Genomic DNA, 22,742 nt, shown 5'->3' with positions numbered 1-22,742 from the left:
AGTAACCGCTAATAAATCCATTAGTAACAACTTATAAACCCTTACAAAGTATGACTTATTAATAAAGTTTTTACAGAACTGATCAGAAAATCAGTATCAGTGTGTGTGTGTTGACACGAGCGTGAACAATCTGGGGGGAAATAAAAAGTACCTCTAAGTAGTCTTGTGTCATCCTGGAAATGATCATTGGTGAAACCTAAACATAGATATTTACATTCAAAGTATGATCAGAAGATTTAAAAAGCATTTTAAAAAATGATTAAAAAACAGTTATTGTGGGGACATGGCTCTGGCATAAACTGTGTTCCTGCAACTTGTCGTTCCACTGGCGATTGTAAGGCGGTAATCGCGCTGACCAGTTTATTCCAGTTTAATATGGGACGTGTAGCATAAAGAAGACAAGGAAAAGCTTTGAAATTTGGTGGCACGAGTTCAGCCACGTTTGTTTGCTGCTATATTTTATTTTTTTTTAAAAGTACACTAGGTATATATATTCATAAAAAAAATCTATCAGAGTGATGTTGTGATGTTAAAAATAATCCAGCATAATGTGGAGTAACACTTATCAGCAGCTCTGGAGAAGGATTGTTGACACATGCTGAAACCCCAAATGGCCAAGCTGTGTTTATCTGTAGCTGTGGATCATGCTTTATTATATCGACTGTTGAGATGATAATCCATTCCCATTGGGAACTAAGTGTTTACACATACTCGCATTAATCCACCGAGCTGGCATTGCGACACACGCGCTTTAAGATTCCTCCAATCCTTGCATTTTTATGCCATTTTTCCCATATTACAACAGTCCCCCCCCTTGCATCGAGCACATAATCACAGCAAGGGATTCAGTTTATAACCTTGGCACGATGCCACTGAAGAGGAGCATAATTAGTGATGGCGGTGCGTGCGTGTGTGTGTGTGTGTGTGTGTGTGCGGGGAAGACAGGCAGATGCACGTATTCAAATGGAGGCTAATAACATAATGATATTATCAAACTCGTCTGTGTGATGGGTTAATCAAAGAGAAGCACGAAGGGGCCGTGTGAGACGCTCCGTTAGAAATATACCGTGGCAAAACATGCATTAATATCCATGCGTATGAAGAGCTTTCTGATTGTGCAGCTGACATCGTTACACAGCAGCATGCAGAGGTGCAGTCTGTATGGAGCTGGATCAGGAACATGGACTGTAATAACAGGGTCGGCTCTTTCCACCAATTACGCTGTACATGTAATATAGGCTTTTAATGCCTCCAATGGATAATGTACTTTAAATACTCGAGCACATAAGACTTTTCTAGGGAGTGAGGATTTTTGAAATCATAGTGTAGAGGTGTTCTGAATCGCTCATTCGCGCCTGCGGGGACTGAACTCGACAGCTGTTACAGATTAGTTTGTCAAGTCAGACTGAGTTTGTGAACTCTTGTGGTGGGAAAAAAAACTCTCCCTTCAGTAAAAGTACAAGTTTATCTCACAATTTAATGTTGCATCTAGCGGAGGTGGACTTCAAGGTAGTATAACTGTCTGTTACCTGTGTCAAAAAGTATTCACGTACAGAACTTTTTTCCACTCCGCAAGTTATTTTCACTCAAGTATGATTTATCTGTTGATCTCTTCACACGTCTGGGCTAAAAATTGCACACTGTAATTATAACACAGTGTTTCATTACTATTATCTGTTATCAGTGACACGTTTCTCACAATAATTGAGCTTCTATTTTATTGTCTGTCCTCGAAACTACCCGGCTGCTTTTTGTCAGGTGATAATAGATTAGTTAGCGCCATTTCACTGTTTAGTGTCAGATTCGTTAAAACGTTGTTACATGTAATTAGTTGCTCTTCAACCCCCGTTTCTTAATATACGGCCTCCCAGCACAGCAGGCGCGCTGCAGCAGGGGGGAGGAACCGTTAAAACGAAGCCAGACTACAACTTCAGGGGTTCTTCAGAGGCGCTGCTAAGAACACTGGGATACTTATGTACCCAAAAATATTTTTGATTATGTATGACTTAAAGGTTCCCTGAATAGCAACACGGATGGCAGGTTTCTTGGAAGAGAAGCTGCTTCCCAACCTTTTTGTCAGACGCCGCCCAACAACATCTGGATATATTTCTGTAGTCAAATAGTCAATTGTTTTATTAGGTATTCGACTCCACAATCTTTCCACATACCCCCCTGGCGACTATGTAAGCACTAAAAACCTGCTATCTTGTTCCCAAAGATTTACCCGAGGGAGACCATTTGTGGCCAAAATGAAGTCCATGTAGACTTAAAGTAGAACTGGTAACAAGATAGTGTGAAGACACTTTTTTTTTGTTTTGCTTGTGCAGCTTATTGTTAGCCAGCACATGTAAAATGTATAGTATATGTGCCTCAGGACTGTAGAAGTAACCCTCTGGTTGGGAATCACTGCAACCCTTCAACGACGTGCTTAGGATGTTTCTCTCACGTGTGTTGAAACGCGCTATATAACAGTTGGATTTGAGTAACTACACTCGTTTAGTTTCCTATTTTTCCACAAGAATGTAAACTGAAGAAGCCCTAATGCCACCTTTCATCCAACTGATCCACTTCAGTTCAGCCAGCGGTTAGAAAAAGCCTGTTTCGTAATGATCAGATTAAAACGATGATGGTCTTAACGGGTCTTAATTATGCCACAACACAAATGCATAACAGAAAAAAAAAACAACAACTCACAAACAAGGCATGTTCACCACTGCACTGACAATCACGAGCAACACGAGCAACACCAAGCGACAAAAACAAAAAAACAAAAAAACATTCGACACAACTTGACATCGCCGTGAGAGAGAGAGCTTACTTCCTGTGGGGATCAAGTCCCTGTCTGGAATGAAGAGTTTATACCCATAATGCTTCTCTAGCACGTCGGGGAGGATCTCCAGGGCAAAACGCTCCTCCTCTCGGGTCTCCTGACTCCACTGGTCCGGGTCCACTTTGGTGTAGGACAGGTAAGCGTCGTAGTCCTTGTTATCTGCAGGTTGGAGAGGGGGGCAGAGAGGGAGATGGGTAAAATATCATAGCTCCTGTTATCCACCAGTGACCTGTGAGGTTTGTTGGCAGAGTCTTAATGGTCCTCAGGTCCTTCAAACCCTTTCATTTAGTTTTATAACCCCTGCTATCAAGCAGGTGCAGAGAGACAAAATAAAGCCTCGGTCTGTTCTGAATAAAAGAAAGTCTGTTCCCTTCAATACTTGCATCAATTCTTGTGCCGGCATTAAAAAGCTCCCAAAACCACTCTGCCTCAATTAAATGCGTATATGTTTTATGATTTGGACATAATGTTTCCTGCTTTGGTCAGCAAAGCTATGCACTGCTGTACCCCAGATGCCCACAATCTATTTTCATACTGGTGCACAGAGAGCTATTCATTCACTGGGAGACTTCATTCAGACAGGACGCCTCCATTACACTGACCTCTGGGCACCTCTGCCCATCTGAGTGCTTTTCATTACAGCTCCGTCCCCACCGACGAATAATGTTACCTTGATAGCTACTCTGCCCACTGCAGGCAAAACAAATTAGAGTCCAGCCCGAGCTAAATGCCCGGCGCCTGCCGAATGCATGGCGTGGCTCCATCGCCCACATGAAAGCTCGGATTGATGACGGGTTTGAAAGGGCTGAACGCATAGACGGAGAGTGAGAAGTGAGATTTTAATGTTTCTTCTCAAAGCTGAAGCACTTCTGCATTGAGTCAGGAAGAAGTCGTGGAAGTGAGATATCCCCGAGCCTCAGACTACTACTTCTAGCTCCTGTAGTAACAACTCTAAAGCTGATTTAATCCTAAATCCCACCCCTTTTTGCTCTGTGCACCAATCACAGTTGAGCAAGCCTTGGTCAGAATCTGTGCACCTCCATTAGGGTGCAGTCAAACATTATCTCACATCGTCTGTCCATTAAACAGAAACTATCTCTTGATTTTTTAATGATACAATCAATTTGTATTTTGTAATTTTGGTGAACTGACCCTTTAAAAATCACAAAAATAATGACCGCAATGCAGTTCAGCCACAAATCAGATGCAACGTCATATTTCGAGGTTATATTCATCAAAAACAAAAATATCTATGAGTCTATGCGTTTCTTTATTCACTAAAAGCCTTGTATCTGGGCCACGGAGGAAGGATACAATCTGAATTGGGACAATCTGAGTTGTGTGAGGTAAACTCATTAGAGACACAAGCAGGGTTTAGATCCAAGAGTTTCCTGCCTTTGCTTTACAGTGGCCACACGGTGCGTAAGAGCCACGAGGTGACGAGAAGAAGAGAGCCGAGGATGAGAGAGCCGGGTCGAGAAAAAAGTGGATTCAAGAGGAGGGATTTTGGGATCCGTTCTCGGTACAGTATCTCATTTTAGAAGCTTTTAATATCCTCTCTCCACTTTCCATTTTACACTCCTGCCTCTCTCTCGGGGCTATGAGACTGTCAACAAGATTCACTCGGCTCCCGGTGGGTAATCTTGATATTTGGCAAGTTATCGCCACTCTTACACGACACCATGTAATTAATCTAACTCGTTTTTATAAGGTGCAATTCATTTTACAGCATCGGGGACATGTAAAAATAATTGAAATGTAACCTCGTAATCACTTAGTATAACTAACTCTGAGGCTTATATCCTACTTCGCGGTGACATAAATCTACCTCTCTGTTTTTCTCAGCCTGCTCTTAAATAAAAGCTGTGTAGGCAGATCAAGGGCTATTTCAGTGGAGCTGATTCACTCGTCTGTTGTGAGAAAAGAGAAGGAAGAGGGAGAGGCAGAGGGTGAAGCTCGAAGGCGGAATGACCCTCCTCTTGCATTTTGAAGAGTCGCTCCTTAAAGGAGACCGGTGAGGTGTATCAGAGGGCGCAGCACACCTCCGAAAAACCACATCCAGTCCTCCATCCCACATGCCGACTCCAAAGGGAGCCGCTCGACTAGTGCTCACCGGGAGGAGAGGAGGTAATATATGCATATGCAGAGAGCCCACAGTTAGATTGTAAACTCTTGAACTCGTGGTTGAGAGCGCCAAGAGAGTTGGAGGCGTAATCTCTGGGATATCTCTGGGCTCCATTACATTTAATGGAGAGTAGATTGGAGGTATCACTCACATACTTAACTCTGAAGCGACACGAACACATGGCGGGGATTGCTAATGAGCAGCCGAGCAACGTGCCATTTGGTTTTTTCCATTTGCGTTTGGTTTGATTTCATTTTGCCAGAAGAATGTGACTGACGCATCAGACAATGGGAAGCAGATGCAGTGATTGATTGTCGGGCACACGTGGCTGAAACAAATGCAGACAAATAGTCTGCTCTCACTGAAATAAATAAAAGAAATATGGGGATAACACAACACAATTGCAACTGCTAAAGTGACCAGTGGCCTCTTGCGATATAGTTGCTGATTGCAACCTGGTCGCTTGGACACAGTGTAACTAGGATTGTATATCATTTCAATATATTATCCTACCTGTAGTCGGTTCATTTTTCATGTTTTAATTTTCCAGCTTATTTTAGTTTTTACTCACAAGCTACTTTAATCTGCTCACCTCTATTTTCTAGATAGAGCCTCCTAAATCCCGTTAGCAACGATTATTTGGCATTTACATTTGATATATGACAAACAACCCAAAGATCGATCAATAAATCGACTCATTTCAGCATAGGGGTTTGTCATGTGCAGGAAACAAAGCGTCTCTACAGTTATCTGTAAACTTTCCACTTGTCTTTGTTGTATTAAATCTGACAAGATCGCTCTGGGAAAACAAGACACCGCTTGACCTTCTCATTACAAACGAGCTACTTCCTGATGTCTACCTCGGCATCTTAAATATGCAAATCAAACACGGGATGCATTACAGTTGCTGCGAGCTGCTTTGAGATGGGGAAACTATTAATGCTCGGTATCGCCAAACTACACTGAACACAGACGGCGCCTCATAATTCCACGGCACGCTGACAACGCTGACATTCGTATTTATGGCAGAGTGTTGATGAGTTCCCACCTCCTTGACAAGCTCGCTCGGCTGTTGTCATCATGAAGCCTATTATTGATTCCACTGACACCCACACAATGTGACAACTGAGTGGTCTTTAACTAAATTGCGCCGCTGACAAATGGCTGACAGTCCCTCCTTTTGTTACGTAAAGCTTACAATTTTACATCTGGCAGAAGAGGGAGGCAGGCGTTCAATTAGTTGTTCGAGTGGCCACAATGAAGCACGAGCACTTTCTTGGCAGCGTGTGCAGATTTATGTTGGGGGGGGGACGATCTGTGCATCCGAGACACAGGATTAAGGGCTTTAATAATGAAAAATGTGTGTGTGCAACTACATCTTACATGCAGCTACTTCTCCCTGTCAGTGCAGTGGTTACCATAGAGATGGGATCTCGGTTAACCGCCTCCTGCCAATGTTTAGCGACTGTTTTGTCTCCGCTCAACTGGCAGCTGTTCCCCCGGTTTTGGCTCCTGTTCGCCATTCACCTGCAGCACACACAGTCTCTGGGAGTCGGACGTGACTCGTGCGGGGTGCAGGTGCGGGTGCGCGCGCACGCCTGAGGTGGCGGTGGAGTGATCTAATCGACCGCGGCGTGGGGGAAAGTATCAAGGGTCTCCTGAGAGCTCCGGCGGCAGCGTGCTGTGTCTTATTGAACCTGATCCCCTTATACTGGAGAACAAATTGAAAATCTGTTTCTCTCTTCAAGCACTCACTCGGGTGGCACAATTAAAGGAGACAATTGCTGTTTGGCATTAAGTTCAAGGCCGGCATTTTTTTTTTCTTCCCTTCCCTTTTTTTCCAACACAACCGCCTCAGGGCTGCATCCGCTTTCTGTGGGCCAGAGGGCCGACACAGCCAGAGGTAATGACTTTCATTGAAACGTCTGATCTCGCAGCCATCACAGTTAAGCAGAGCCGGGAACAGAATACTTTTTACCTTTTAACGCTCATAACTCTCGCTGTCTCTTTTTCCACTACGCACAGTCCCTCAGCCTCTCTGAACTAATCTCATTCTCCCTGAATTCACTGCCGCGCTTGTACTTGAGAGACTCATTACAGGGGAATCAAATTAAAACTTGCTTCTTGTCTCAGTTTGATGCATTCTCAAACCAAGACTCATCCACCAGGCCCAATCAGAGGCTTTTTTTTCTCCCCCTTTTACTATTGCTGATGGGGCCTCATGTTAATGTTTTTGTCTGGCCCTGTGTTTTGATTTGCTTTATAGAAAGTGTTCAGCAGGATCTATTATCCTATCCTGCACTTGCTCATGCGTAGTTTTCATGCAGGTACACATGCAAATTTAAGAGAATGCGCCTCGAGTTATTGGATTACAATATCTAGAGAAAACACTGGTACAATAACTTAAATAAATTGCACCACTTGGGCCATGTTTGGACCAAAACTACCACTGCAGCCTCCTCGTAATTCTACTGTTTACAGTCGTCACAATAGAGATTAAAATAACTGCCGGCATGAAAGTGTTCCAGAGTTGTAAAACTCTGTTCATCTTCAGTCTTTCCTCCTCATCCTTTGCCTGCCACCTGTAGGATAATAGGCTCACCGGGCGCAATAAAAAACTGTTTTTGTGTTTCTCAGGATAAAATGGTCTTCGTCCTTCTCACTGCCAACTCAACTACAATGGAACAAAACCCAAAAAAATAAACCAGTTAAATATACTGTGCGGCAAATATATCTGTAAGTCATGTTTTGGTTGTCAGCTAGAATGCATTCACATTATTTTGTCTGCCGATTATCCGCTGGATTATGAAATCAGAACAACCAAATGTCAAAACAAAGCCCATCACCACATTCACGACGTTTAAGTGATCAAGGCTGCGTTTTTTCCTTTTAAAAAGCTAAACTCTGCGACTTTGCCTGTTGGGGGCTCTGAAACGCAGCGAGAGGAGAACTGTTTGAAAACCTCATCTTCATTACCCAAAAGTTGGGCATTGTGATGTCAGGAACAGCGCCCAGCGTGAACAGTTTTTTACGAGGCTGGCTTGTGATTCGTTTTTACAAGGATGCAAATGTGACAAGAAAAGGAATCACATCAAAGATCGGCGAGTCGTCTGCTGCTGTTTAGGAGACGGTTTATGGAATATTCTGCATACATTTGTATGATTTGGCTCTTCCAGCAGGTTGAGAAAGACTCCCTGAAATCGACAACAGAATTTCTGAGTTAGCAGTGACGGGAGGCTCTTTTCTGTGTCATTTCCACTGATAATAACAGGTGCATATTTACATAAAAATAGTGCCACGTGCTGCTTTAAGATATGAAAAATAGACCAGGTGTTTTCTGAGCAAAAAATAAACATGCACGCCGAGCAGCACTGATACTGCTCAGGGTTTGGGATTTGATTCCAAACTGAGGGAAGAAAGGATGCTTTCACAGCGCGCGGAGGGTGCTATAGAAATCACGCAATAAACGGCAAACACTGTGGTATCGCAGAGTATTATATAACGGCGGAAAAGTAAATTACGCCTTGCACCTTATCTCATCTTACCTCCATCTAAATCCTCGCTGCCAAAGTGGTTCCTGTAGAAGAGCATGAGCTCGATCCTGTAGCACTTGTAAAGCGTCACCAGACAGATCAGCAGCAACAGGATGGCTCCCAGACCCCCGGCCAGCTCCACCGTGTACATCAGCTCCGCTAATGTGGCAAACACAGTGAGGAAGGGGAGATTTTAATAACTTGTTTAAGTGAAACTAAGAAAACAAGAAATAGTTGAAATGGTTCCAGATGACACGCAAATCACATTAAACATTCAGGGCGTATATGGGCTGTAATTTGAATATCTGTGATATAAAAATGACCCTTTTTCACTGTCACATTTATCATTTTAATGGCTTTTTTCTGGTCTTATTGCAGACATTTGAAGCTGTGAGGCTATATATTTATTCCACAAAAACTCAGAAAGTTGCATTTGCACATCACAATATTCCTTTCCATCTGATTTCTCGGCTCTTATGTATATTAAAGCCAGTCTGTATCCACAGGGGCATGAACGCCAGATTACACTGTCTGACTGCAGAACGTCAATAAATGTAATACTTTAATGATGGATAAGGAAAAGTTGCAGTAGCTATTGTTCAGTCTGTGTTGTCAATTGACTTTGCAGTACCTTTCTCTCTCTCTCAATATATATATATATATATATATAAGGCTTGTGTTCAATCTCCATCTTTTCATGTCCCTTACATTATCATTGTCGCTGGATTGCATCCAGATGAAACTCCAACCGGAATAAAAAAGAACAACCACTTCTATACCTGTCACTTACTGCCCTTCTTTGCTTGATTGGATGATAATAAAAAAAAATTACTTGAATCGAGGCAAACCGGTGCGACAATGGCATGCGACAGATCAAACCGCCACACTTATGAAGATTGGTTACACGCGTGTGAGCGGCTGCAGAGGGAAAAAAGCTCCCCGGCTGTTATTTGAAACGCCTGTTCCGTCGGCGGATCGAAACGCTCCACTCTCCCCCGCCATCCGTTATCGCGGCAAGCCTGGTGTCAAGTCATGAAAAGCGTCAGCGGGACGTCACTGTTGATATTTCAGTTTCACACAACAGGTTATTCTTAATCATGGTCCTTGCGGCATTCCTACAAAGATCCGCAAGCCAAAACTGTTCAGTAGAAGTAGATTTGAGGTGTTATTGAGGATGAAAGGTGATATTTTACACTGCAGGACAATGGACTCAACCATTAAGCTCCATGGTCTAGTAACTTGCCTTGAAAACCAAGTCGTTTGCTTTGTCTCTTGTCTCTTTTTCAAGGCTTTTTTTTCAAAAAACTTTTTGTCCGTCGGATGTCACTCCATCTTTGGCAGTTCAACATTTCCTCGTGGACACGCCTCGCAAAATCTGGGTGGTCAGCCTTCATTGGCTGACTAATGGACAACAGTAAAAGGCTGGAAATGGCTGCAATGCCGCACACACACACACACATAAACGTGGACAGAGAGGACTCGCGCGCATCACCATCCATCAACCGATGCACATTTAACCTCGTTGGAGTGCGCGATGCCCATTCCACTGCAGTGGCCATCAGGCTGACAGCTCCCATGATGAAGGATGATGTTCTATAGAGCTAACGAGTGTGGCCCCGCGCCGCTTCATCACGCCTGTCTGGGTCACGACCTTCAGCCGAACCTATGGACAGACGGACGAGCGGGCACAAACTAAAGAGCAGACACAAACTCAGGGCGGGATGAACACAAGTTTTCTCCTCGTCTCGCTTTCTTTCCTCTCGGCCTGGGATATCATCATGAATTAGTTTGGTTGTCTTAGAGAGGGTGTTGCGGCTAACAAGCACTGCGAGAAGCTGGATCCGAGCAACTCCACTTCTCCCTCACTGTCCTCTCTCCACCTCCGCTCTGCCCTCTCGCCTCAGTGAACACCGCTTCACTCCTCTGATATCTGGACAGCATAACGAGCCAGCTGCTCCTCAAGCAGCAGAGATTATGGCGGAGGAGGCCAATTCTTCTCTGGCTGGCATCCATATTGTAGCGAGGCTGCAGTGGGACGGATTAAGACAAATTAGCTCCTGACAAGTAGAAGGCTGGATTTGATGGAGCCACATGACACCAGGTGATTCATCACCCCTTTCCCTCCCTCCTCTCTGCCTGTTGTCCCGGGAGGGAGATGAAAAACGAGAAGAGGAAAAAGGCAGACGAGGGGTTGAATGGTAAAATAAAACAGAGGCGGGCTGGTGGTGAGAATTGTGAAAGCTGTTTCTTATGTTCACAGATCAAAAATCTTATATACAGTACAGGCAGCTGTCTAATAGTTGATGTTGCTGCTGCTGTTGTGACAGAAAGAAAAAATCTGTGTGAGGATATGAAAATAATAAAATCACAGATACAACAAGTGAAAATAAGGACACATCGCAGTGAGGACATGTTCTGATTGATGTTTCACTAAGACGAAGTGTCGAGCGCTGTGAGAAGTGAGAAAAACTTTGACGCATTTCGAAAGGCAGCGTAAACACTGCTTGGCCTTGAATAATAATAAAAAAAAACAACATCATGGAAACCAGGTTGACTTCTTGTAGAACCGCAATCCTGCGAGGGACTGGGCTAATCTTCTCTGGTTTATTCTGAGATTCGACTGTGCAGCATAAACCCCCTTTAATATAGCAAATGGAGGGGAACTGGGCTGCCATCAAAGCTGGATCCAAAGCTGCGAGCTTAAAAGAGAGGAAAAATATCTTACTATGTAAATGTATTCACCACTGACAACTTTAAGGATGCACAGACCCCCCCCCCCCCCCTCGCTAAAAAAAAAGAAAAAATCTCACTTATATAACCACGCTGGAAAGAGTGCGTCTCTATTTAAAATCATCATGGATGTAACTTTTAAAAAACAGTCACCGCAGCGAGGTGAAATCAGAGGGAAGACTCAAATATGTTTGCTTGAATAAAAAGACATGGGAAGGCAATGGTTGCCATTGATGAATGATGATGGAGGAGGTCATTGCCAGACAGTCAAACAGCTTGTCTGGGGTCATAACATTAAAGGCTTTCGTTTTTTTCTTTCTCTGCAAACAAACACTTCCGCAGGCTGAAGTGGATGAATAGACTTTCTGCACTATCTGCAATACTGTACCATCTTTTTTCCCCCGAGGCGAGAAACAACTGGTCAATTCCCACAATCCCACTAGTTGTTCTTCTTTGTACTCCATAAATTGCTGCGAGAGATTCATTCGATTGTCACAGCGAAGGCCTGTGGTATTAAACGTGTTTTTCACCTCCAGGGCTGTAACATGCCATTATTAAATATCAAGGCTTCTGTATTCGTCTACTAGATTCACGGTTAAAACGCTGTATATTTTTCCCTTTGTGTGCTTGCCTCACCTTTCTTCGCGAGCTGGATGTTGGCCTGTCGACGCCCGTTGCCGTTCTCCACGTAGCAGGAGTAATTGCCCAGGTCGCTCTCCTCCAGAGAGTCGATGGTCAGGGAGATGGAAACCTCCTGCTCTCCCAGGTGCTCCCGGATTGTCCTGCAGAGTGCACAGAAAAAAACGGGCTGCATGGGTGATGGCTGATACAACTCCTTGCATCAGTTGTGAGTTACCTCCGTCTAAAGAAGTGAAATCTATGCCCAAAAAGCTAGCCGAGAAAGGGTTCTTTGCAACCCCCCTTTGTCAAGAAATTATTTATGCCATGTTATGTTTCTTCTGAGTGATGATGCCATAGTAAATTATTATTTCTCAGCTCTATGGAGCATTGTATTGCCTCTCAGCTCATTGCTTTGGTTTTATTGTTTCTGGTTCACTGTAATTTGTTGGTTGTTATATTAAATCCCACAAATTACAAAGTGCCAGACTCTGTTAACTTGCTCAGTCATTTTTTCTTGGTTAACGTGCTTCTACCATGGGTAAGTAGTTAAACTGTTTCCTGACTGGATTCTCTATGTTGTTGACGTCCTCTCATTGCTTCTAGCTGAGTCACAATCGATGTCTAGAATGGGTACGACCCAGTCATGCCCGGTGGATTTCGATTGTAACATCCAACTTTTTTTTTTTTTTTTTGCTGCATCAGCACTGCAGAGTCGAGTGAAGTTGCAATAAATTGCACCTTTCACATTTGATCCATTGTTAATATAAAAATACTGACTGCTGTAGCTTTAATCAATATTCCGTGACTAAGATCTGTCAAAACAAAAAGTATGTAAACTAAAAAAAATTGTCATGAGCTTGATTTATGTCCTAATTTACCAGGCATGATGGATGTGTGTGTCTGGATGAATCAAAGGTGAAAGCCTCTTTGGCTTTGGTCAGTTTTACCTGCAGGACATCGCAGACTTTTGGAGCAAACCCACTCTGAAGCTGAAAGAATCATTTTTTTGTGGTTTGATTTGAACCCAGACAGATCAGACCACACTAGGCTTGTGTGTTGTTGTGTTGTTGATTAAAAAAACAACCTTTTTGTTGCCCATACAGTTTCTGGACATAACTAGTTATTTATCAGGGAGAAGTGACCGCTGCACCACTGTCTGCTCAAAGTTTGACTTCAAACATTTGCCCGAACCCAACTGCCTCCTTCAAAGTAGCTTCTGACTGTCTCTGTTTATATCATGTGTGACCGGGATGAGGAAAACCACATAGAACAGAAATGGATTTAGAACGTCAGAAAACACACAGAGCTCAAGTTTTTATTTTTATTTTCCCGTCCCAATGTTTGCAGGTATGCTCCGTGACTACAGATCCCACAAAACAACGTTTGGTAAAATTTTCTAAATCTCTACCGAAAAAAAAGAAACTTTGGAAAAACAATATCTCTAGACTTCAGGCACTGAAAAAGTCATAAAGAGTATTGACTCCTTAATAAAATATGGATTTTTCCACCAAATAAAAGGTTTGCCCCAAGGAGATTTGAGTTGTGTCGACAGTATGCATCCTAAAATCCATAAATCATTACCTTGAAATGATGAGCTTCCATCTGGGCGGGGTGCAATTCTGAGATGTTGATGCTTTTCTGGGTGGAAACTCCTATGCACTTTAAATCTGAAGCTCTGTAATGTGCTGACATTTGTGGCAGTTTCTGCTTCACACGGTTAACTTTTGTTGAAGTAGAACAAAAAGTACATAACGGTAAAGAGACGATGGTCTGTGACTGACTGGATGCCGACATCATATGAGTCATGACAGATTTCGCCGTATAAAAAAATAGTCCTTTGTCGACTCGCTGAAGCTCTTGATGTCTATCGGTTGTGACATGTTGGGACGGGGATAATAGCGCGACTGTCATGATGCACTACAGTGCCGACCTATCACACAACATTTTGCCATAAGGGTTAGTGAAAGGAAAAGAAACATCTTTTGATGTTTTTTGTTGCACAGAATGCAGTCATTTTCCTGAAATCTATACACTTTGACAACAACAACAACACGTGGACTGTCTGATCACAGTGACTGTACTGGGAGGACACTTTTCTTTTGGCAGGACGTTGTGTTCATTAAGAAAAAAATGGATTTCAGCAGCCTCCTCTTCATTATTACTGTCTTCCTAATTTAAATTAGGGGAAGAACAGCATCAAGCTGTGGCTAACTGGCTTTGATGAAATACGCTGACACTGCTAACAAGCCATTGGGAGGAGATGGCGCCTCAAAATGTCAAGATATTCCTTTAACACTGTTGAACAAACCAAGCACTTTCCAACAGAACTTTAACAAGAGCCTGGCTGATATTCAGTCATTTGAAGCTCCTTTTCAGCTGGATAATCAGACAGCGTGGGTTTAGTCCCAGTGTTTAAGATTTAGGAGGATCTATTGGCAGAATATCACAGAAATGAGCTGTGTACTTACATTATCCCAAATGTTTCCAGCAATGTTCAAACCCACATCACCCTACATCACATCATACTCAAACTACATCTTTTGTTATTGTTATGATGCTGAAAAACTCGAATCTCAAGGACTAAATTGCCTGTGCATTGTCTGATACATTTGCCTCTCCAAGAATTGCTTCTAACATGATGACGCAGCCTTTCTTACGTTCACAGTCGTAGTCACAATAGCCTCAGCTAGAAAGAGTCCTGGTTCAACTAATAAAGCCTGGTTACAGATTTTCTAAGATACCCTCGTGGCACGAGGAGAACAACAGGAAAACAATGTTGGCTAAACGAGCTGAATCTCTCCTGCTGTGTGCAAAAGCAGGAGTGATATATGAGCAGATAATCTTTTTAAGGTTACAGAAATTGCAGCTATTTCAACGCCCTGTTTAATGATGCATGGAGCTAATAGTGCGAAAAGGTACGAGTGCCACTTGGGCATTCATCTACTGCTACGTGCTGCGGGGCATCTGAATATGAAAACTCATCTAATTCTTGCTGATCAATGAACGGACTAAGCGAGGCAGATTGCGAAGCGCTGCGGAGATAAAGACAAACTACAACACAGCCGCCGCTGCCATTGCAATATCTTACATTCGCTTTACAAAGTGCTGCTAATAATTGGTATCCCACGCAGAAAATATCACAGTCGCAGGGAAATTTCTTTTATTGACCATGCTCAATGAAGACCCATTAGAGGTAATCACTTTGTAGCTATATGGACTACCTGCTTCATAAAAACTCGTCATGAAGTGGTACTTTTTAGCACAAAGCTTACTTCTAGGGTTAAGACTTGTGAGTATGTATGTGAGGAGGAAATTAATTCAGCCTTTTTCTCTTAATTCCTTTGAGCTTTTCTGACACTCATCCTTCTCCATTGTGCTGCCAGTCAGGCAGAGACGCAGAGCCCCACAAGGTCGGGGATATAGATCCATGCTGATGGCTTTTTAAAGAGGTGGCACCCGTGTGTGACTCAACATGTGCTGGCAAAAAAATAAATAAAAGCAAAAATCAATCTTTGTTCACAGAAAGACTCGTATTCATCATACTTGTAAGTGAAAGTTTGAGTGGTGTGCAAAACAGGAGTTGGAAAAAGAGCAACCGTGAAGCGTGAATACACCTACGCAAACATCTGGCAGGTGGTGCGCATGAAAGGTCGAGAGCGGCGGTGAACTGGTGCCGTGTAGCTGGACGGAGATGAAAGTGCACTGGGCTACTTGATGCTGTATTCAGCGAGGAGGCAACACAATGAGTCACTGAGAGGCTCAAGGAAATACACAAGCACAACACCTCAAGGGTAGGTCTGGAGAAACATCCTGGAGTTTGGGTTTTTGATACAATACAATCAAACATCCGAGATTAACTTCTTTGGTGTTAAAGCTGTTGAATTTGGGTGAAGTTCAGCAGTAGCCTGGAGTGTTCCAGCTTGTCTGGCCAAATTTGATTTGATAAACTACAAACTACTATTAGTATTAAGCACTGTTTATCCAGGGGTGTCAAACCCATTTTAGTGCATGCTGCTTAATTTGATCTCAGTGGGACAGACCAGTTGCGTAATAACTTTGTAACAGTGTAAAGAAATACAAGTACATTCTAAAAATGTTCACATGTAATGAACCATCCATTTACAAAACAGATTATGAAGCGCCTGACATGTCTTGAATAAATATGTGCATGTATGTCTCAGTATTTCCACGTTCAGTCAGTCTAATGCCGTTACGTGTATTATCATTTACGCATCACTGTCAAGCAACAAAAGCAAAAAGTGCAAAAGCGCTGTTCAGTCCCATGTCATTCTGAACGTCAACAACAAAAGAGTGTTTTACTTCTTTCTTTGCCCAGTGGACAAATCGGGACCTAAATTGTACTTTTCTACAATTTACACACAAAGAGTTACAAAACCTAAACAGCACAAAGCAACACAGCATATATGGACAGAGCTACTTCAGCTGTTTCCCCAGTTCCCCACCGTCAGATTTAGTGCAAAGGCTCAAGAGTAGAATTCATTTTATCATCTAACTCTCTGCAAGAAAGGGAAAGAGCATATTCCATAAAATCTAACCCTTAATTGGTGAGGGCCATTGTCCCTTTAACCTAACTACTAACAGAAAAAGGAAAAAATCACAAACAGTTAGCGAGATACAGACTTCCTCCACTTCTGCAAAGTGTCTCCATTAAAGCACCAAATTAAAAATGAAAAAACCTCAGAATGTTTATGACCGTTTGCCTGCCACTATGGCATCAAAGTCAGACAGTAAAATCCTAAGAAGCACTTGGTTTGCGGTGCTAATAGGCAGTGGGGTGCAGTAAGTGTCCTGATTTCCCATGAATGTATCTATGAGAGAATTAATTGGAGTTAGAAAATGAAATTTTACACTTGAACTGCTGCTCAAAAGGGTGCTGCATGCCCCGTGCACCAGGGACTCAAACTTCTTCTTCCTCCTAAACTTCAGAAGCACGGCCTTTATGTCTGTATTCCACGCTGCGACTTCGCCCTCTGAAATCCACGAAGTCTTGTTCTGCAGCCACAAATTTTTTTCATATCAGCCCGGGAATCTCGGCAGTGAAACGCTGTGCCAAAAGCTCCATTTCATGTATTACAGGCAGCCCTTCAGGGAATACTCCCGTGTGATTAATTTCCATTTCAAAGCTAAAAGCTCATGGAATGATGTCAGGGAGCGAGAGGGGGGGGGGTTGAAGTGGTGCGCGTTCAAATGGGAACAAAAAAAATAAAAGAAATAAATAAAAACACACGGTATCACGCGGTGGCACACAACAACAGTATGCACTTGAACAAAACTCGAATGTGCACATATTGTGGGCACCCACTGTATGCACACAAGCCTCCTGCATGCACATAAACACACACACACTACTCTCAAAGTAGCTCAGGGTCACATGTTTGATCTCTTGGCTTGTTACCTCATTTTTTAACTGCATGTAACGCACGTCTCAGTAGTCCTCCGCCTCATCTTTATTATACCACCTACGTAATACTGCCACCTGCCAACCTCCCCACCTTCACCGCCCCCCCTCTAAATCCTGTAGGCTCTAATTGGCCTGGTGTCCTTCATAACGGAGCGTGGCGCTGAGAGCTGGACGGAGTGTGCTAGAAAGGCTAATAGAGACATCTCGAAATGCCAGGTCACTGACTGGGCCGCTAACGTCCCCCCCTCCCCAGTCTTGTCATGCTGCTTACAGTTAACCTTTTCATTAGACGGCATTTGTCGACAACAGGGATTTTCTGGTCATGCGTAGGGGGGGTGGGGGTCGATCAAAGAATGTACAGTAGGGCTGGACATGAAAGAGTGTGTGAATGTGTTTGATGCGTGTATTCCAGCACAGACACACTGAACCGAACAAATGATTGGCTTTTAAATGGCTTAACAGTGAATTCATTGTTTCTTAGTATGTAAGTACGACTATAGAAAAACAGTGGGTTGCCTTTATTGTGAAGCAGTCACAGGAAATGTGATGTATTTGGACTAATGCAGCAGCGGTAGTTCTGTTATATTCCTCACAGAGTGCACTTAAATCCATCCGCTTAACTTAATCAATCACCATGAAGTCAAGAAATTATGTTTCTATTACATATGCCTGCGCTGTATGTCGCCTATTCACCAACAATGAAACAGAAATGTAAGTATTCTTAAACTTTAGAGTTTGTCATTTCCGGATAAGCGATAAAAACTTGGTGACTCATCCTGCACTCGGGGGTGTGTACTAATTTTACCTCTAATGAAACGCTTTCCCGCTTATGACGTGGTGAGTGATTCTGAGGGCTGCTACATGCATTTGATTACTGTACAAAAGCACAACTTTCTAACTTTATTCGGTGATTTTGGACGAAACTGGATCGGATTTTTGCTGATTTTTCCCCACGGATGTCCTCCGGCTGCCCGGCTCCAACTCTCTGTTGGTTTACAGAGTTTCCTGATGGACTTTAAGCGTCACGACTCGCTAAAACAGCTAACCACTAATTAACTGCTGCTAACTGGATCTGCCGTTAGGAGGCAAAAGAAGTGGGCTCAGCAGCCGGACCGGATCGGGGCTCGAGCACAGCCTCTGAGACCAACAGGGAATAAAGTTACACTAGCAGCTGGAGAGTAGACGCTGACACTAGCTCATAGTGCAAATATATATACAGTACATATATATATATATGATAGAATTGCATTTGTTATGCTAAAAAACGCTGAAAAATAAAATGAAACAGCAACATTTCTTTCCAGATAATAGGGAACAGTTGGAACTAGATTGGAACGAGCTGTGGTTTCTACCAGAACAAAAGAGAAAGTTCCTATTAGGAAAGTCGAGGAGGTTTTTTTTTGGCAAAAAAAAAAAAAGATATTGCAGCGAGCGCCACAACTACTGAGGTGGAAACAGAAATCTCAGAGACAGACATCTCAAAGCCCGGACAAATAAGACTATTTGCACAGCTAAGCAGGAACAGTATGATTTTGTTCCATTCCTCCAATTTATTTTCTGAATGCCGTGCAAAAAAAAACAAAAAAACACATCCTTGAGGATGAAGAGATTCCCTAAATGAAAGATTATTTGTTTTCTGTAACAACATGTGGGAGACGGTGACCACACCGCTGCACAAACACATGGCAGTTCACGCCTTTCCCGCTCGGATGTCTGTCAGGCTATATTCTGTTTGTTTGGTTCATGTTTAATTTGGATTTCCTAATCCTCTTTTCTTCAGGAAGTCTCTTGCCTTTGCTATGCTCACACTTCATCTGACATTCTGATCATAATCAACCTGCCGGTGTGTATATATAATAAATAAAGACGACGCTTGTTGCTTGTATTTCTTAAACAGAGGGGTTTGATATCTACTACTAATATAAGTATCTCCATTGTTTCACACACTGAGGAGTCTGATTATGATTGATTATCCCTCTTCTGAGGATGAGTACTCTACTCCAGCCTTGATTGACCTTTACAGCCCGAACATCAGCTCATCATCTCGAAATAAAACGTGGGTGAGGTACCACACGGTATCAGTGCATTGTTCCGGTCTCGTCAGTCCACCAATCAGAGAAACCGTGACCTTTTACAGACGGCCAAAAATTAGGCGAAGAACAACTCCACTGTGAGTTTGGTAACAAATCACGTGTATTTTCTTGTCCAATTTTAAATTGGCTCCGGGGAATTTCAAAAATTCAATTAAATTCTAAACGAGTGCTAAATGCAACAGCAAATCCAGCAATGTTGACAGTCAAAGGTGAAATAATAAAATTATATCACAGACTTTTACAGTCAGCTATACTTAGGAACGTTAAGCAACATCTGCTGCAGTGTGTTTATGGTTGATTTTAATTGAATCAATAAAAAAATATTCTGGATGAGCTCCACATGTAAATGTTTCCAAACTAAACCGACGGCCGCTTTGTCCTTCTCTTCTACTTTTTTCCCCAATCTGACCTGAAAGCAGCGCGAGCCAAAGAGCCCCTCGCGTTCAGAAAACATCAACTTGTCATTCAGCCAAACGCATGCACGCAAAGCTGGAATAACCTGAAGCTGTTTTCTGCACAGTCTGGCCTCTCCGGAGCAACATTTCTTGACTTTTTTCCACACCAGGCCTCTCTGTCTGAACGGCAAATGAAAAATCCATGGGCTTGTTTCCTGACATAAATGATACACGAAGCTGTTATCGAAAAAGACAAACTGTATGTGATGAAAAGGATTCATACGTCCGTCTGAAACCTAATTCTACTTGTTGGTGAGTCCAATCAACTGAGGACAATATTTCCAAGATATAAACTTGTTGTTTTTCCCAAAAGACCTGAATGCATCATAACCTAAAGCGAGGAGAGCACCTTTTTTTTAAAAACTCAGCTTCATACCAGCCAATTAGACGGCACTGTTGGAAGGTAAACCACCTTCAGGCGGTGTGTGTGCTGGCCGTCAGCTTTTCACCTGATATTGGAGTAAACAGACTGTTTCCAGTGATGAGTGTGTGCCAAAAGATGGTGGAGGCCACCCAAATGGAAACTGAGGCTAACACTGACATTCAACTGGAGTTGCCATCTGCTGTGCTGCTCTGCTATTACTGCCTCCACTTATATCCTAGTGCAAAGTAATCGCTTATCGCCGATGGAGCAATGCCTGAACCGTGCATATATATTGTACTGGATGAAGAATGCATGGCTGTATACATTATTAAACAGCCACATAAAACATGCATGAACGTCATTTAAACGATAGTTCGGTTGTGAAAGGTTCCTCTCTATTGTTGCGTGTGTTGATGTGTGTGTCACGCGGTTGTGGTAACTGGGTTTAAATAGGTGTTCACACCAATTCAGCCCCAGGGTCCTTTTGCTGCTTTTTGAAGCGATTACAAGTACCTCATGAATTTGCTGTGTTGTTCAAGCTACAGAAGCAGAAAGTATGTACATTCAATGGATTTAACTCATCTGACTCACCGCAATTACGCACCTAAAGTATTTAAGCACATCTTATCCGTTCACTTTCTCTTTCACATCGTAGCCGAACAAACTCCTTCTTCTTTTCTTTCTTTTGTTTGAATACAGGAACCACAGACGAGACGGCTTCCCTACTCATAGTCACAGCTCCCCTGTGGTTCCCTCCTCCTGTCTTCTCACCGCGAGCCGACACGAGCCCATCTCCGAACTCCTCCATCCATCTGATTCCTCCCCTCATTCCTTACCCCTTCACTCCTTTTGTTCATTTCACCAAATATAGACTAACTAACTATCGCCATTAACAAGATTTACATCTTAAAATCAGCTTCGGCCTGAAAGTCTTACTTGATGTCACTCTCCTGAACCCGCTCCTCGTCCAGATCTTCGATAAACTTCTCCCCCTTCATCCAGTAGATAAGTGGACTGACGTCTCCGCTGTATCCGAAGAAGGCTCGACATGTCAGGTTGACAGGACTTCCTGTGGGAGACAAGAGACGGGATATGAGGTGAGACAACTGTTGAATTATTACACTGTCCACTTCTCATTTATGCAACATTTACAAACCAGTAATGGCTACTCAAAACCATTCTTCGCTTTCCAAAAGTGATCTAGCGCACACCAGCTGCGTGCAAAACATTCATTTTTGTTCCTGTCCCCATGTCCCCGCGTGTATCCGCATCAATATACAGTATTGTTGTATTCCCAAGCATCAATGCATGTCAACTCTCCGGAAAAATAGCAATTTTATCACATTTTGCTCCCTGGTGTGCCTCGACTACTCTTGTCTGTATGAATTGTGCTACAGGTGTTCATGAAACGATGCGACGCTCTGTGACATGGCTGCTGTGCGTCGCACTAAAGTCTGATTTACCGGGAGATGAAATGTTGCCTTCAAGTATCTAAATCACCATCAAAAATCCAACATCTAAAAAATGTGAAACACATTATCCTCACATTATTCCAGCAGCATCTATGTTGCAGGTGCTGGGTGAAACCTCTAAATAAATAAATAAAACATCACAACATCTGTATTTTCGCCCTGTGCCCTCAGGTTGGTGGATATCTGGTCATATCTAATCCTGCATCATGTACCTTCTGTTATTTCACTTCTTTTCTCTTTTCAGGGCTACAATTCTTGCCCTTCAAAAACTCCATAAAGGCCTCTTTGATTCCATCAATTCTTAAAACTGTCTCTCACTCTCCAGAGGCGTCATCTTAAACCATCTCAGACCCCTTTTTCCAATTCCCTGACGGCCTTTTTTAAGTTTAAAACACTCTCTTGAGCGCTCTTTCACGGCAACTTCACAGTGCTGCTGTACCTTCATAAAAGCTCTGGCACTCTTCAGTGGCCCCCTTCTCTGTCAGACCCCATTTTTAAAATCTCAATCATTGTACTCAGTCGGCAGCACAAGAACAGAAAAGTACGGCGAAGCTTTTAAGGACGGTTTGCACTATTAATGAATTCATATAACTTGAGGAAAACTCTCAATTCCTTTTGCTTTTCTATATACTGAAAGTATGCAAATTACCTTCAACAAACTGAATCATACTTATATACCCCTACTAGCATTCTTGTGACAATGAGAGGACGCTGTTTGTCCTCGTGAGTCCACTGAACTAGACTGTGATTGAGTCAACCTTCAGCCCGCAACCTACACACATGCTATATATGCTAAACATAGCCTTCAGTGTGTATGTAATGAGAAAATAAAGGCTCTTTCTACATTGCCGGAGGTTATCATTGCTGCTGAGCAGTGGCTTGATTGCACACCAATTCCACTGCCAACAAGACACCAAGAGCTGCGACAAAGTGGGATACAGGAAATGTATTTATATAATATATAGATTGCAAATGCAAGACTTGAGGCGGACTGAAAAAAAAACATGTTCGAGAAAAGTCAAGCTCTCAAGACTTTCAAGGTCATTTTTCTGTAGTAGAAGCCAGCGTGATGTACACATCGGCTCCCTGGGACGATG

At 42.9% G+C, this 22,742-nt stretch overlaps 1 protein-coding gene across 7 annotated transcripts in view; it reads right to left on the bottom strand.

Annotated features, from left to right (window-relative positions):
• The window catches only part of LOC104924097 (interleukin-1 receptor accessory protein-like 1), a 260,076-nt gene that overhangs the window by 3,676 nt on the left and 233,658 nt on the right, over positions 1 to 22,742 (bottom strand). For 6 of the 7 annotated variants that reach the window (XM_027291703.1, XM_027291700.1, XM_027291702.1 and 3 more), the window contains 5 exons: positions 21,110 to 21,242; positions 11,855 to 12,000; positions 8,501 to 8,647; positions 2,819 to 2,989; positions 152 to 196 (listed from right to left, as the gene is read on the bottom strand). In XM_027291703.1, the coding sequence (XP_027147504.1) occupies positions 152 to 196; positions 2,819 to 2,989; positions 8,501 to 8,647; positions 11,855 to 12,000; positions 21,110 to 21,242 (642 nt within the window). The remainder of the gene's footprint in view (positions 1 to 151; positions 197 to 2,818; positions 2,990 to 8,500; positions 8,648 to 11,854; positions 12,001 to 21,109; positions 21,243 to 22,742) is intronic. The other variant, XM_027291705.1, reaches the window with a different exon arrangement.

Source organism: Larimichthys crocea, chromosome XIX (assembly GCF_000972845.2).
Source record: "Larimichthys crocea isolate SSNF chromosome XIX, L_crocea_2.0, whole genome shotgun sequence".
NCBI classification, from domain to species: domain Eukaryota; kingdom Metazoa; phylum Chordata; class Actinopteri; family Sciaenidae; genus Larimichthys; species Larimichthys crocea.
This window is presented reverse-complemented; position numbering and strand designations above follow the sequence as displayed.